The sequence below is a fragment of the Brassica napus genome, chromosome C2 (assembly GCF_020379485.1).
Source record: "Brassica napus cultivar Da-Ae chromosome C2, Da-Ae, whole genome shotgun sequence".
Classification (NCBI taxonomy): Eukaryota; Viridiplantae; Streptophyta; class Magnoliopsida; order Brassicales; family Brassicaceae; genus Brassica; species Brassica napus.
The window spans coordinates 20,635,601-20,651,948 of record NC_063445.1 but is presented as its reverse complement, the minus strand read 5'-3'; the positions used below and the strand labels follow the sequence as shown (position 1 = coordinate 20,651,948).

At 35.0% G+C, this 16,348-nt stretch overlaps 2 protein-coding genes and 1 pseudogene across 2 annotated transcripts; all 3 read right to left on the bottom strand.

The window, feature by feature from the left end:
* Positions 1 to 1,608: 1,608 nt before the first annotated feature.
* On the bottom strand, positions 1,609 to 4,010 carry BNAC02G19650D. The gene is made up of 6 exons (XM_013799996.3): positions 3,486 to 4,010; positions 3,192 to 3,332; positions 2,500 to 3,108; positions 2,336 to 2,428; positions 2,063 to 2,263; positions 1,609 to 1,976 (listed from the first exon to the last, which is right to left on the bottom strand). Exons 1-6 carry the CDS (start codon positions 3,822 to 3,824, stop codon positions 1,764 to 1,766), a joined length of 1,596 nt encoding a protein of 531 aa, XP_013655450.2. The 5' UTR covers positions 3,825 to 4,010; the 3' UTR covers positions 1,609 to 1,763.
* A 2,040-nt stretch (positions 4,011 to 6,050) lies between these two features.
* LOC106358653 lies at positions 6,051 to 7,168 on the bottom strand (annotated as a pseudogene).
* Positions 7,169 to 11,222: 4,054 nt separating this feature from the next.
* Positions 11,223 to 13,980, bottom strand: LOC106359447 (putative L-type lectin-domain containing receptor kinase V.1). Its single transcript, XM_013799152.2, has 2 exons — positions 12,402 to 13,980; positions 11,223 to 12,324 (listed from the first exon to the last, which is right to left on the bottom strand). The coding sequence occupies exons 1-2, from the start codon at positions 13,921 to 13,923 to the stop codon at positions 11,858 to 11,860; spliced, it is 1,989 nt and encodes a 662-aa protein (XP_013654606.1). The 5' UTR covers positions 13,924 to 13,980; the 3' UTR covers positions 11,223 to 11,857.
* Between the last annotated feature and the right edge of the window lie 2,368 nt (positions 13,981 to 16,348).

Sequence of the window (16,348 nt, the reverse complement as noted above, 5' to 3'; positions counted from 1 at the left end):
TTTTTTCATATATCTCAGACTCGGATCTTTAGATTAGTATACACAAATGAGACCTTTCTAATCTTTCTAATTGCAGAATCATCCGTTGAGTTTGTGCTGCAAGAGTGGTTCATGTTATACAAAATACATCAAAAGTCGTACTTTGATAACATGCAAGTAATATTTCTTATTAATTATATGTTTTAAAACTTTTTACTTTTCGGCAAAGATGTAACATGGCTTATCTTATTTCCAGATTTACAACTCAGTACATGTGGTGGTGTGAGATGCCTTTTTCAAGCTTTAGGGTTGATGTGAGTCTATTATTTCCTGCAATAACAAGACTGCATGGAGAACAAAGGAACAATAGTCTGAAAGTTGAAAGATATTTAAGATTTAATAACATATTCAAGTTTAAAATATAGTAATTAGCTAAAATATTATAGAAAGTAAAAACAAAAAAAATATTTACTTTTTTTTTCATTTGGATTATGAAACTAATATTCAAAACATATTTAATTTGCTAAGCGTATATACCTATATAAAAAAAATGTAGTAATATGGTGAATCTCACAACTAGGAATGGCTATAAGAGTCTCTAAAACCATTCTGGAAATCTTTTTGCATTTGTAGCAATTTTTATAGTTAACTTTAATGCATAAGCAATTTTTTATAGTCACTCAATGATCCAGTCTCAAACGAATTGTTCTGACTTTAAAATTTTTTGATTGCTTTCTAAGAAGCAAATTTAGAACTTAAAGCAAATAAGTTGTTTCTTAAGCTCTTGGATGATTCTCTTTTGACATAAAACAAATTCAGTGTTGGCACTAATCGTCAAGACGTGGATCTTACACTATAGGACAACCAATAATTTATGTTCAATGAGCTGCAAATCATAAGTAATCAGAGATATTAAGTTGTCATGGTGACAAGTATTATCCCTAACATATATAAAAATAAAAAAATAAAATACAAACTTAAAAGTCTGATACATACTGATTAATAATTCTTATTTGCATAAAAATTACTATTAGCTACAATCTCAGCCACACAGTTTTGCTTCAAAGGAAAAATAAGAATTAGTTCAATACATGAGTTGGAGCTAAACTTACAATCTACAACTTATAAGATTATAATCAAGAAAACAAAATTAAGAATAACTTCACGACATCTTGAGAACTGTTTATGTATTCTGAATTCAATTTTTATATTTTGGTCCAACTAACCAAAAAAAGTTATTACAAAAAATGCGACAAAAAACCTATATGCAATGTTCAAATAACAAAAGCCAGAGCATGTCTCTTTTTATACTATATCTTACACACTCAATAGTTTATAAACACAGAAAATTCTATATTATTTGATATCACACAACAAAATCAGTCGGAATATATTATAGAAACTATCCGCGCTAACGACCTAGTAATCCTAAAATCACCTAAAACTCTTAATCCATTACATCTCCTTTATGAATTTGCTGAGTTTTATAACTTAGAAAAAACATTATTTTCATCCAAAAAATCTTAGTACTCTTTATGAATATTATTCCCTAGAATTTACTGTGAATAATGTACAAAAGAAATATTCCTGGGTCCAAAATCGAGAGCACATTTCCAACATTAGATCTGATAAAATAAAACATCATCATATATATTCACATAAAGTTCTTTCGCATAAAGTTCTATTTCCCTAATAACTAAAAGGGTAAAAGCTTAGTAAATAAACAAACATAAAGCAGACAAACACAGACAGAGAGAGACCAACGTGTTTTGATTAGTCTTTTTCTAACACTTAGAAGGCCTCTCATAATAAGGAGGCAAAGAAGGGCAGTTCTCATTCATGTTTGGATAAGGGTAAATGGTGTTATAACCAGGCAACTCCATTCTATATTCACCTAGAATCTGACAGAACTCAAGCTTCCCTTTCTCTGTGTTACACCAGCTCGGTAGCCTCGTCTGATTATCTTCAAATAGCCTCAGAGTGTAAGCATCCCGGATCTGCAACAAACCAAAGAAACAACGCTCAAGAGTGATGTAACATGGGGAGAAAAAAAAGTGAAAGCTATTGAAAGACTGAAACTCACAGTGAACTCAGTGACTTGAATATGATCAGCAAGAGGGCCAAACACACCAGCGGCTTTGTACATTGCGAGGATGAAAGCAACACACGTTGTTGACTTCCCATCGCTATAAACCCACTCATCCTGTTCAGGGATGGTGAGCAGCTCATCAAATGACATTCCACGCCTCGCTGTTTCTTCAAGAATCCCATACAAATCCAGATCCTGTAACAACAGAAACTTATTAGCTTATCCTCCTATTCATAATAGGAAGAGAAAAAGTGCTTGTATATATACCTCAGTACCAAGCCGTTTATTGAGTGCCTCGTTCCACATATTAGCAGCATATGCAGGTTGTACACGAGTCCACATAGACATGACAGAAATAACCTGAAAGTTCCAATGTCACTTGTTTAGATGATTATTGGACATGAGTTGATGCATCTTTATGAAACTCTTACCAAGTGAGCATCAAGGGGAGGTGGGTAGTTATCGCCTAAAGTGTCGATCCAGCTGAATATCATGTTGTGGTATCCATAAGGCTTGCCCAGCATGCTCCGTGCATACTCCCACGCAGCAGTGTTGTTGAACTTTTTTCGGATATCAGGATGCAAAGGAAGCAAAGCTACTTGTGGATTTGAGTTATCCTTCAACGTGAGAGCCCACCATTCATCCCAAGGAATCACGACAATGATCTCTTCACCCTTCTCGTTCTCATGACCAGATTCACCAACCCAAAGGTTCCCCAAATCATCCTTCAAACAAACAGCAGTGTGACCAGCGAAAGCACCAGTCACCCATTTCTCCAAAGTCTCAAACCCACCCCACCTTCCTCTAATCTTCGACAAAGCCAAGAAATCACCAGAATGCACATCTTCCGGATTAATCACAGACCGCCAAGGCTGAGGGCGCTTCTCAAACGTAGCACCCATATGCTTCTTCAAGAAAGCCAAGTTCGCATTCTGTCCCCAAGCCGTGTTGGAGAAAAGAGGCAACACATCGATCAATGAAAGCAGCGTCCCAAGCATCCCTGATGGCATTAGAAACACTGAAACTCCATGCTCCTTCACCTAAAACACTCGCAGATTAGTCTATCAGGGACACAAAGAGCAGCAAGACAAGACGAGAACTAATTCAAAAAAAAAAAACTTACATAATCCAACTCAGCTGTCTCTTCCCATGAATCAAAGCTCAAAGTATGATCTCTTGCAGAGAAGTAGTAGTCCCAGGTGATCCTATAAGGCGTTGCAAAGACGTATAGGTCCATACAAGTCAAGCTATGCGCCTCGGATGTCTACAAAATTGTACAAAACCAGCTTAGTTTCAACCATAAAGCTACAAACTTTGATGATCAACAAGTCATATAGGTCCATACAAGTCAAGAAATGTGCCTCAGATGTCCTATAAAGTTCCAAACTAGGATGATCAAGAACAAAGAAGAACCAACCTTGAGATGGAGAAGGCCGCCTCCGAGACCAGGCTCGTCGCGATCGCTAGGGGTGATATCGAGACGAGCCTCGTTGCCGCGAAAGCAAGCACCTTTCCACTCAAGAGACGCGTTGTTGTTGGGAGTTAAGGACCCGATGAAGACAGGCAACAGATCCACGGCGCTGTGGAAGCTGTTGAGAACGGGCCATGAGACTTGGCGAGGAAGCATCGGGAGAACATCGTTGACGCTGAAGGGGACCTTGAGGGATTGACCCAGGTCAACGCAGAAACCTAGAAGAAGAAGAAGACATGAGAGGAAGAGGAAGAGGAAGAGGAAGAGGAAGGGCTTCCTAGACATTCGATCGGATTGTGAGACTTTTCTCCGAGATGTCTGGGGAATTTTCTAGGAAAGAGAGGGGTTATGGTGGTGGTGTCAAGGTTGAAGATGATGATGACCCATTGTCTGTCTCTTCTCTCTCTTTGTCTCTGTTTTTGGTTGGACTTTTTGGGATGATGAAGAAAGAGACTTTTCCTTGCAAACTAGTATTTTGAACTTGCTTTTGCTTCCTATCTCCATAACCGTTTTCAGTTCCGGTTTATTTCGGTATTCGTGTTCAATTGCTTCATTTTGTAATCTGAATAACTCTTCTTTATGTTAATTTTTGGTTTCTCTTGTTCAGTTATGTATGATGAATATTCCGTTTAGAAATAAGATACTTTGACCTTTCTTTTTCTTTCACTATTGCTTCATTTCACGTTTATAACATGTTACATATCTAGTAAAATATTATAGTTTTCACTGCGAACATTACATGAGGATGGGATAAAACTCCACTTAATAAATTAAATGACTACAATGATGATGGTATGCAGATGCTGGTCCGTTTTTATTTTCGGTCTGGTTCGGTTTAGTTCGGTCTTAGTGTTCAATTGCTTTATTTTCGAAACTAATTCAATCTACGAGTAATCTATACTATTAAAGTAGAATTCATGACTTCTTTCATGTCTGATATTTTAAACAGACCATCCCATTTTATATGCAAATGTTGATTGGAGATCTGGACATTAGTGTATGTAAGTGGCTCCACATTGATTTCTACGAAGATATGAAAAAGAAACATGTCTTGTTGTCCTTTTTTCAACTTCGTTATATGGTAATGGTATATGCTATGTGTCGACCTCTCTGTTCTCTTTATACAGTTTTGATGAGACATGGCAGGAATTTTATCCACCCTTCATTTAATTTTACCCATTTCTAATAGTCTGACATCAACCCACACAACTAGATTTGAGCAAGTTAAATAGGATTAGACTTACAGGTAATGATAGAGGTTGTCCTCTGATGGTTTTAATGCAACAAGCTGCAAGATGACAAGCTTCTTCACAGTAATCAGAAAACACAACTGGGACTTTTTATCAGTTCCTGAAGTCTATGTGCTCTCTGTATATATGTATAATTGCTAAAGGGACATTCCAGGGAAATACTAAATCTGATTATCAGTTACTGGAGAAAACGCACAATAGTTGGCAACCAGCTAGGATATGCTGACGTTTGGAGCAATTCAAGGTCCTTTGCTATAAAATTGGAGATAGTACATGACTATTCTGTTTATACAAATAGTAGTAAGTCGTACCTTTGCTATGTCACTGTAACGATTATGATAAAACCCTCTATAAAGCTGTAACGATACATAGTTTCTCACATGAATATTTACAATCAGTCTTCTTCCATCCAAGGGCATAGCTGCAGATAGACATGTCAATTAGGGTAGGATCCCGGAGCTTGAGCCTGTCCAGCCTTAAAAATTACCGGATTTGGGCTTAGTTTTATAAGCAAAAAAAAAATTGGGCTATTCGGGCTAAGCCCACTTCGGCTTTGGGTATTTTGGGCTAGGACCGATCTGAAAACCCGAAATTTTATACTTTAACTTAAATATTATCATTATTGCAATCCAAACGATTATTAGTATTGACATATTATTTTGATATTTTTATCCACTCTAATAAAGCAAATATAAAAGTTGTTAATGATTTTATTGTTTGATCATTACAAGTGTCACAATTTAAATTTTGCAAATGTACCTTTTTTTTTATGTACAACATGTTTTTTTTTCAATATACAAAGTATGAAACGTTTGAACATGTTTAACATAAATTTTGTTTTCTTATATGTTTAGTTTTAATTTATATTTGATTATTTAAATCTTATTAAATTTGGTTTGTTTATAATATGTTTTAAAGTATATGAAAAAGTAAAATATTTTTGATAAAAAAGAAAAGTTTAAACTCATTTTATATTTTAAAACAAAAAAATGAACTGTTTTTTTGATGAAAATTTACATGTATTAAAACAATGAAAGTGACAATGACAAATTATTTTTCGAAAAGACCAAAAAACCCCCTTATAAAAACCGGGCCGGTCTTTGCATTCTAGACCCAAAATATTAGTGGACCAGATTTATGTGTTAAATCCAATTCCTATTCTTAGATCATGACGAGTCATGTATTTCCAACTAATCAACTTTCATATTAAAGTATAGAGATTGTAGACTGAATGGATGAAATAATGTTGTTTCGGTAAAAAAAAAAAAAAAAAAACCCTTGCAAACTTAATAAAATAAAGAAAACAAGTCAAAAATATACGCAGGTAGGGTTGTTCTTGTTCCCAAACGAAGTGGCCTTTGTCTCAGAACCCGGCTCGAACCGTAAGGTGGTTTCACCGCACGCATACCTCATAACTCCAGTCGACTTTTCTCTACAATCCGTAAGAAACAACTGTGATCCGAACTTCACTTCCTTCTTCTCTTTGATATCTTTGATAATGTTTTTTCCAATCAAACCTCCTATATCTTCTTCATAGATAGAAGCTGAAACCCTAAGTTGTTGAGGCGAGTTCAGCTTGAGATTCTCGTACCTGTGTCTAGAGGAGATAGCAATGGTAATATTCTTGTAAAACAAGGAAGCTTGAAGGTCTCCTTGAAGACATTATAGGTATCAGGAAGCGTATCGGGGATCCTTGTCAATAAATCCCAAGTGGCACTGAGATGAGTGTGTGTAATGTCTTGTATCGTGAAATCCATAGAAGCTACTTCTATTTCCGGCACGGGAGTTGGTCCCTCTAACCAAATAATAAGAGCAAAAGGAAGCATAATAATGAAGGCAATCAAACAACCAAAAAGGACAATTACTAAGCCGTCTACTTCTTCGTCTCTTCCTTTGGGTGCCATTATGCAAGATTTGAGTAGAGAGAGAAGATTAAAACTTTTTGATAGAGATAGTAAGAATGTTCCCTATATATAGACACACACACGAGATTTTTATAATCCAATTTAAGATTCGGATTAGAAAAAAAGGAAAAGGAAAAAAGGAAAAATTAGCGCACGAGAAAAAGGACACTTTACATTCTCAGTAGAAAAAAAACTTTTCCTTTTTTTTTTCAAGATAATGTTCTCTACAGAAAAATGATCCTTTACATTCTTAGTAGGAAAAAACCGAAAAACTCCAAAATCTTGAAAATACGCTAAAAAATATCACGAAGTTTCATTTCAACTAAGGGGGTTTTGCCAAAACTAACCCACAACTTGATTTTAACCCCAAACCTATACCCAAACTTGAATCAAATGCAAAACTAACCTAAAATCCTAGTGAAATTACAGTTCAGCCCCTTGTGACCAAACAAAAAAACAGAAGCCATTTTTACGAATATAACCCTAGTAAATCGTCTGAGTCGTCTGAGATGTTGGAAGTCGTCTGGACGACTGAAGTGTAAGTCGTCTGGTACCGGTTTATTTTAAAAATAATTTATAAATCTTGTAAAAAAATATTTTGATGCGTGAAAAATAAAAATCAAGTAATTATAAACAATTTTAAGTGATATAAATTAAGATATGATAAAATTGATTTGTTTTGAAGATAGATGAGTGGAAGTAGTGAATCATGAAATACTTTGGTTTAAGAGTTTGGCAAACATATGTTGTAGTATTGTATGTATTGTTAGGGTTAGATTTTGGAAAACTAAAATGTTTTTTTCAAAAATTAGTTTTCACCTATATGTGTTTATTTATGTGTATAGTAAACACTTTTCAAGTTTGATTTGATTTTATGAAGTCTTTAATTAGATAATTAAGTTTAGGGGTTATGTTTAGGGGGTGGACGACTTATATTTCAGTCGTCTGTTGAATAATTTACTCGGACGACGTATATTTCAGTCGTCCACATCGTACCGAACCTTTAATTTTACCAATGTACGTTTTAACCTAACCGGATCATTTTACTCGGACGACTTACATTTCAGTCGTCTGGTGAAGAAATTAAAACAGACGACTTACATGTAAGTCATCCAAATATTCCCGCCTAAATTTTTTTAAAAAAATTATTTTCCCGCTTAAATAATTTAAACCAGACGACTTACTTGTAAGTCGTCTGGAAAGTCTTCTATTTTAGTTTCCCGCTAAAAATATTTAATTTCCCGCAAAAAAAATTAAACTCTTCTGGACGACTTACATGTAAGTCGTCTGTTTTAATTTCTTCACCAGACGACTGAAATGTAAGTCGTCCAGGAAGTCGTCTGAGTCAAAAATATTTAACCTAATTGGATTTTTTGTCTCCCTATATAAAGAAAAATTTACACATTCTCTCTCCTCCTCTCAAATGGCTGCAACAAAAATGTAATGTTCATCATTCTAAAACTCTCCAACCGCTCTCTAATCTCTTTGACTTGAAAACACCAAACTTTATATGAATTTTTCAGTTTTGTCTCATGTATTTCTTACCAATCTATCTCTTTTGCAGGTTTTTAATCAAATGGTACTCATCTTCCACTAATTTAAAGGTAAATCTATTAATTTTAGATATGTATTTTTGTGTGTTCTATAAATGTAGATTTATCTAATCTTCCACTCATTTTCTCTATTTTTAAGTCATTTGAACGTTTTTGGATATGCAAGTTTTTCAGATCTGGATTTGATATGCAGGTTTTTCAGATCTGGAAGACTTCTTGGACGACTTACCTGTTAGTCGTCTGGAAGTCGTCTGGACTTCTTGGAAGTCTTCTGACAAAGTCGTCTGGACTTCCAGGAAGTCGTCTGGACTTCCAGGAAGTCGTCTGGACTTCCAGGAAATCGTCTGGACTTCCAGGAAGTCGTCTGGACTTCCAGGAAGTCGTCTGGACTTCATGGAAGTCTTCTGACGAAGTCTCCCTTTCATAATAGATCTGAGCGTTTTGGTAAGTTCTTATGTCCGATTTTTCTTCATTTGGTAACTTCTTGTTGTATAAAGTTCTTACTTTTTTCCCAAACTAAAACTCTCCAAACTCACTCTAATCTCTTTGACTTGAAAACACCAAACTTTATATGAATTTTCCAGTTTTGTCTCATGTCTTTCTTACTAATCTATCTTTTTTATAGGTTTTTAATTAGATGGTACTCATCTTCCACTAATTTAAAGGTAGATCTATTATTTTTAGATATGTATTTTTGTGTGTTCTGTAAAGGTAGATTTATCTAATCTTTCACTCATTTTTTCTGTTTTTAAGCCATTTGAACGTTTTTGGATATGCAGGTTTTTCCGATCTGGATTTAATATGCAGATTTTTCAGATCTGGAAGACTTCTGGGATGACTTACCTGTTAGTCGTCTGGAAGTCGTCTGGAAGTCGTCTGGACTTCTTGGAAGTCTTCTGACAAAGTCGTCTGGACTTCCTGTAAAGTCGTCTTGACTTCCTGTAAAGTCGTCTGGACTTCCTGTAAAGTCGTCTGAACTTCCTGTAAAGTCGTCTGGAAGTCGTCTGAACTTCCTAAAAGTCTTCTGACAAAGTCGTCTGAACTTCCTGGAAGTCGTCTGGACTTCTTAGAAGTCGTCTGGACTTCTTAAAAGTCTTGTGGTCTTGTCTACTCAAGTGGAATCCAAGCTTGTCTTTGTAGAGGAATGATCTATAATAGTTTTGTTTGTGGTCTGTTTTGTGAATTGCATGTCTACTCTTTTAGTTGTGAATTTTTTGTAAAATCAGTAATAATGTTTTCCAAGATGTATTAAATGTGCTAACAATGTGTTTACACATTTACAAATCAATGAAATAATAGATTTCAGTAGCCTTTTTCTTATCTTTGGATCTCTCATATGCAATAATAAACTCCAATGGCCTTTTTCTCATCTTAATAAACAAGAATGTTGGTAGCTTTATATTGATACAACATTTTAAGAAGCATTTTAACCCTTCTTCCAACTCATAACAATAGTCATTATTATTGTCTATAACAATAATACTTAAGAGATGGAAACAAACAATAGTAACTAGTCAAAGCATATCATATTTTATTATAAGTTTGCGTTGAAAAACTTAGTCAAATTTAGTAAAACTAAGGGAGAGAACATATTTTGTAAATATAAGTTTTACATATCTTGAAGTTACTTATCACTCTTAAAAATACAAGTTATTCAAAAACTAACGTAGAAGACTTAAAAACTAGCGGAGAAGACGCAGACAACTTCAATCTAAGTTGTCCAGACGACTAAACTATACGTCGTCTGGTCAACGCAGAGGTTATTTTTGCAATTGACTTTGAAATCTGTTATTTCGGACGACTGAAAAATAAGTCGTGTACTATTGTTTGTCTAAAAAAAAACTCCAAAAAAGCTAGACGACTTACATTTCAGTCGTCATAGGTTAGTTTTGCATTTGACTGGATTATTTCAGAAGTTTGACTTTTCTGGACGACTTACATTTCAGTCGTCTAGTGAAAATTAAAATAATAATATTTTTTTAAAAGTAGACGACTTACAGTTAAGTCGTCATAGGTTAGTTTTGCAATTAAAAAAAAAACTTCAAGATTTAATTATATACAGACGACTTATAATTCAGTCGTCCACGAGACGACTGAAATGTAAGTCGTCCAGGATTTACGAGGTTTGACCAGAATCTCGGAAACAAATCCTGGACGACTTACAAGTAAGTCGTCTCGTGGACGACTGAATTATAAGTCGTCTGTGTATAATTAAATTTTGAAGTTTTTTTTTTCAATTGCAAAACTAACCTATGACGACTTAACTGTAAGTCGTCTACTTTTAAAAAAATATTATTATTTTAATTTTCGCCAGACGACTGAAATGTAAGTCGTCTGGGGAAGTCAAACTTCTGAAATTATCCAGTCAAATGCAAAACTAACTTATGACGACTGAAATGTAAGTCGTCTAGGTTCTTTGGAATTTTTTTTGAAACCAAACAAAAACAGACGACTTAACTTTCAGTCGCCTCAGGTTACAGATTTCAAAGTCAATTGCAAAAATAACCTCTGCGTTGACCAGACGACTTCCAGGTAAGTTGTCTACAGCCAGACGACTTCCCAAGTAAGTCGTCTGACGAACATATCTGGAAAAAAACTCGATGTCATACCTTAAATTGGTGAGATAAGTTCCTTAGCATACATAAGGCTTCTCCAAGCACACAGAATCACAAACGAAAGTAACCCACCCAGAATCGTTAGCTTCTATGACTCTATGAACCATCAAAAATTTAGAATCAAAATCTTGGGTTTTTTTAGCTCATTGTGGAGAGAAAGTGAGAGATATGTTGTGTTTAGTTCACAAGAATGGAAAAAGAAGAAGGGTAAATCGATTTTGGGAGCATTAAGAGCTTCAAATTGGTTGTTCATGGTGGTTGTGGTATTGATGACAATGTCAATCTTGTAATTACTTGAAGATGATGAGGGTGAGAGAGTAAAAATGTCATTTTCGGAAAAAAAAAAAAGAAAAAAAAATTGATGGCATTTTCGTAAATTGTATGAACTTGTGGGGTGAATAGGGCAAAACCAATTTTTTTTTAAAAAAGGAGGTTAATTTTGTGTTTGACTTTAAGTTATAGGTCAATTCTGCAAAAAGCCCTTCAACCAATTTACTTTTGTGAAGATATGCGAAAAGTCAACTTAAAACTCAGAACACAACGCAAAACAATTTTGTCTACGACTACAAGCAGAGTCGCCTGGACACGCAAGAATCAATTAAGTGATCGAGAAAAGAAACACGTACAGACCTAAAAAGCCCTTAGAGGAGGATATGTTGGGGAGTTGCAATAGTGGATAAGATATCTATCAGTTGCTTTAGTCCTTATCGTCTTGATTCTTGGTTAGTGGATCTTTCTGAAGAGTCAATGATGTATTTAAATATACAGAGAAGTCGCCAAGTGTGTTCTAGTTAGAGTTATGTAAGAAAAGTATCATACAGTTTTCTGTCAATGTATGTGCATATATTCTATAGCGTTTCAAAGTGAGGACGATGATACATTCATTTTGTTTCTGATATATCCTTCTTACACGCTTGCAAACTTACTACATATCAGTCAAGGATTTCATTTTCAGTAGAAATCAAGAAGTTACAAGACCATCTGGGTTTCAATCTTTTAGCGTCCATGAGAGACAAAGGATTCAGTGAAGGTCAAGGGTGCGACAGAACAGGAGTCACCTGAGATTTCAGTACCTCCATGAACTTGTCGAGCTTTTGCAATGTTAAGTAAGTTATGAGGAAGCTGTGCGACACTGTCCAAGTATTGAATGACGCTGGACATGTTTGGTCTGATGGCTGATAATGGATGAGAACAGAGTAAGCCAAGTTTCAGAACAAGTTCGACTTGCTCCTCAGAAAAGTCCCGCCCCTCAATCTTCTGATCAAGAACCTGCATTATATCCCCCTTCTCCCAACACTCTAGCACCCAATCAGTAAGTACCATCTCGCTTTGTGATGCTCGTGACAATATGGGTTTTCGACCACAAGTAATCTCTAGCATGACCACTCCGAGCGCAAATACATCAGAGCTTGTACTTTCCTTCCCAGTTCTTGAGAGCTCAGGTGAGATATACCCAAGCGTGCCTTCCAAGTAACAACATTGTGAGTAAAAAATATATTTCTTAGAGGATAAAGTATTCAACAAAAATAAAACGAGGTACCTGCCACATGAGAGGTCTGAGGATCAATCCCATGATCACATAGCTTTGCGAGGCCAAAGTTACCAAGTTTTGCATTCATAGTTCTGTCAAGCAAGATGTTGTCTGGTTTAATGTCCCTATGGATAATCACCTGCACCCATTGTTGGTGCAGATAGCAGAGTCCACAAGCTACATCTTTGATGATCTTGAATCTTTGAGACCAGTTAAGACTTTGTTTCTGTTGGTGGTAGAGGAACTTATCGACGCTTCCTTTGGGCATACAATCATACACTAAGTAGAGTTCACCTTTTCTTCTGCAGTAGCCCTGGAGCCGAACTAAGTTTGGATGTCTGAGTCGGCCAATGGTTGCTATCTCAGCGATGAACTCTCTCATTCCCTGTCTTGAATCGTGAGAAACCCTCTTCACCGCAATCTCTATGTTGGACACTGGTAATGTACCCTTGTAGACTTTCCCAAACCCTCCTCTACCAAGAAGCTCAGTATCCTTGAAACCCTTTGTGGCAGTGTGTAGATCTTTGTAAGCAAACCTATGAGGACCAAACTGTACCTCCCAGTCCTCAAGAACTTCCAGTAGCTTCTTCCTCTTCAAGAAAAGCCATAAGCCGAGACTCAAGATGATGAGTATGGTGACGCCTGATGTTGTCAAACTAATGGTCAAAACACCCTTTGGAGTTTGGATCCATGGCTGTTTAAAACGGGGAACCTCTGGAAGGCGAGACGGGTCTATATCTGGAGCCGTCCCATTCATCTTGAAATTCCAAGCCAATATATAGTGAGATGCAGTTAGCATTCCTGTGGATGAGGTGAAGCCAACATACATAGATTCAAGCAAATAGGGAGAAAGATCTTTTTGTAGAGAAAGGAGTGGAAGCTTTGGTTTACGGACACGAACAGGATGAAGTGTGACATTAAGCCGTTTCTGTTTACTGTCATATTCCACCCACAACTGCATGGAATCTCCACTGGTAAGAGATATGTTTTTGAAAGTACCATCATCTTTGAAATAACCTGCTGAAGCAGCTATTTCCGAAACTACACTATTTATGTCTATACCAACATGGTTATCATCTATGTCATGGACCTCAGCACCTTGGACTGTATCTAGTTCAACAGCTACAATATGATTTTCAGGATTTCCAGTATTGTTTATGTTGAAGAGTCCAAGATATTGGGTGGCATCAACGTTGACCAAACCTTTTGTTGGAGAAAGGACAAAGGCCAGTCCATGACCTTTGATAACTCTATCCTTTGAGACTATAGCGAAAACGAATGTGGTGGAGAAGGAGAAAACGTTACCATTTGCAGAGCCCTTGAATCTCAATGGCAAATTGTAGAAAACTTGACCAGATGTTTGTGTCTTAGAATTCGTTAGTCTGAATAGACCATTGCTGTTCAAATTGGCTGATCCTGCAGCATATAGTAATCCATTGAAGCTGAATTCTCCACCAGTTGGGTCTGAACCTTGGCATACCACGTTCTTGGGGAAGAAAAACATCAGCAAAAACAACAACAACAACATCATGATTGATTTGGTTTTGAATCTTTGATCATACAACCAAATGTTCACACCAAGAAATGAGAGACTTTGGGGGATGTATTCAACTGAGAGTTTAAGGTGATTTGTATTAAAATGACAAATCCATTGTTATTGAAACATGAATTTTAAAAACTCATTTAAAATCCACTGTTATTGAATTTGACATTTCTTAAAGTACTCTGAAATCCACTGTTATTGAAAATATTTTAAGTTGCGGAGTTTTAAAGTTTTCAGGTGATTTTAGGGTGTTTGGGTAGGATTTCTTAGTTAAAAAAATTAAAACCTCAAATCCCATAGTTTTAGGTGATATTCTAGAGTAGTTTAACAAAAATCACTTAGGGGGATGTATTCAATCTAAAATTTGAGGTGATTTGACTTTTAATGAGGTTTTAGAAGATTTTAAGAAATTGCAGAGAATAAAATGATTTTTGTTAAACCACTCTAGAATATCACCTAAAACCATGAGATTTGAGTTTTATTTTTTTTTTTAACTAAGAAACTCCACCCAGACACTCTAAAATCACTTGAAAACTTTAAAACTCCACAACTTAAAATATTTTCAATAACAGTGGATTTCAGAGTACTTTATAAAATGTCAAGTTCAATAACACTAGATTTTAAATGAGTTTTTAAAATTCATGTTTCAATAACAGTGAATTTGTCATTTTGACGCAAATCACCTAAAACTCTCAATTGAATACACCCCCCCCCCCCCCTTAAATCTCTGCAACTTATTGAAATCATCTAAAACCCCATTAAAAATCAAATCACATCAGATGTTAAATTGAATACATTCCCCATTTAAGTGGAGTCAACGCTAAGATTTGTTCAATAAGAAGAGTCCAAGAGTGCTAAAAGTCAAATGATCAAACCCTTTTTAAGTACTATTAATTATCATTGAAGCAGCACTGATAGGGATGTGGCACCATCTGAGAAATTTTCTATTGAATCATTCTTTCCAATAGAGGAACAATTCCCAACATATAGATGTGGACAATCTGAGAAATATTCTGGTTTGTTCATCCTTTCTTGATTAGTTTAATGACTCTTTGTCCATAATATTTGTCCAGGAGATGAAACAAAGTAATACGTTTGCAAAGGATAGAGACTTACCAAAGCTTTGTTTCTAGACAAGATATTTTTAAGTTGTTCATTCTATCTCTCTAGATGTATGCTACTCTGATTCTTTTGTTCCTGGAAACAGTTGAATTGAATTAACCCTTTCATCATCAATTTACTATTTAAGATAAGGCAAAATATTCGTTTGACCTCCTCATTTTAAAGAGAGAGAGAGAGAGAGTATACATAAATCTCAATGTGTTTATGGCACATCAATCTCATGGCCGGCCATGCCTTTTGTTTTATTTAGTTTAGGGGTGGGCACAAGCCGAGTACTTGGTATTTTCGGTATATTTAGTACTTGGTATTTTCGGTATACTTAGTACTCGGCTTGGCTTGTACGAGTATTAAAATTTTGGACTTGCACTTGGTTTGTTAAAAACGAGTACTTATAGTTTCAAGTACTTGCGAAAAATTGATGGACTTGGTAGTTACTTGTCTTGTTTTATTACTTGTTACTTGTAAATTATTTACAAATTATATGATAATTATTGGTAAATTATTTGATAATTAGTTGAAATTTAAAAGTAAATAAATTTATTATATATAAATAATATGTCTTTGTTTTTATTTTGTCATTGTTTTTCCTGTTTTTTAGTCATTCGTAAATAGATTAAATTAAAAAAGAAAAATTCCAAAATTCTTATATAAATATATCATTTATGTTTGATTCACTTATAAAAATTGAAATATAAAGGAGTTGTTTTACTATAATTTAGGAAAACGTATCTTTGTTCAACTAAAAAATGAATAATAAACCAAATAATTAATTTTATTTTATGATTTTGTATTTGGACTTGCACTTGGTTTGGTCAAAACAAGTATTCGATTTTAAAGATCAAGTACCAACCAACCAAGTTGTGAACATAGGCAAGTAACAAGTAATTGTAACCTCATAAAATACATAAATTTTAATTAACTAATGAAATATATACTAAGTATTTAATAAACCAAATAATATATAACAAATAACTGAATAAGCAAAGGATAACAAGTAATAAACTAAGTAATAAGCCAAGTAACAAACTAAGTAGCTAAAAATTAAAATGAACTTGATACTTGACTTGTACTTGCGAGTAATAAAATCCGCTTACTTGTTACTCGACTTGATTGGAGCAAGTACTTGTTTTTTCAAACCAAACCGAGTCGAGTAGCGAGTACAAACCGAGTATCAAGCATTTGTGCCCAGCTCTAATTTAGTTGATTCTTTATTTTTTCCTACTTGTTTCCGTTGAATCATTTCATTATGTAAGTAGTAGAATATTAAAGTATTAGTTACGCAAGTTTGGAC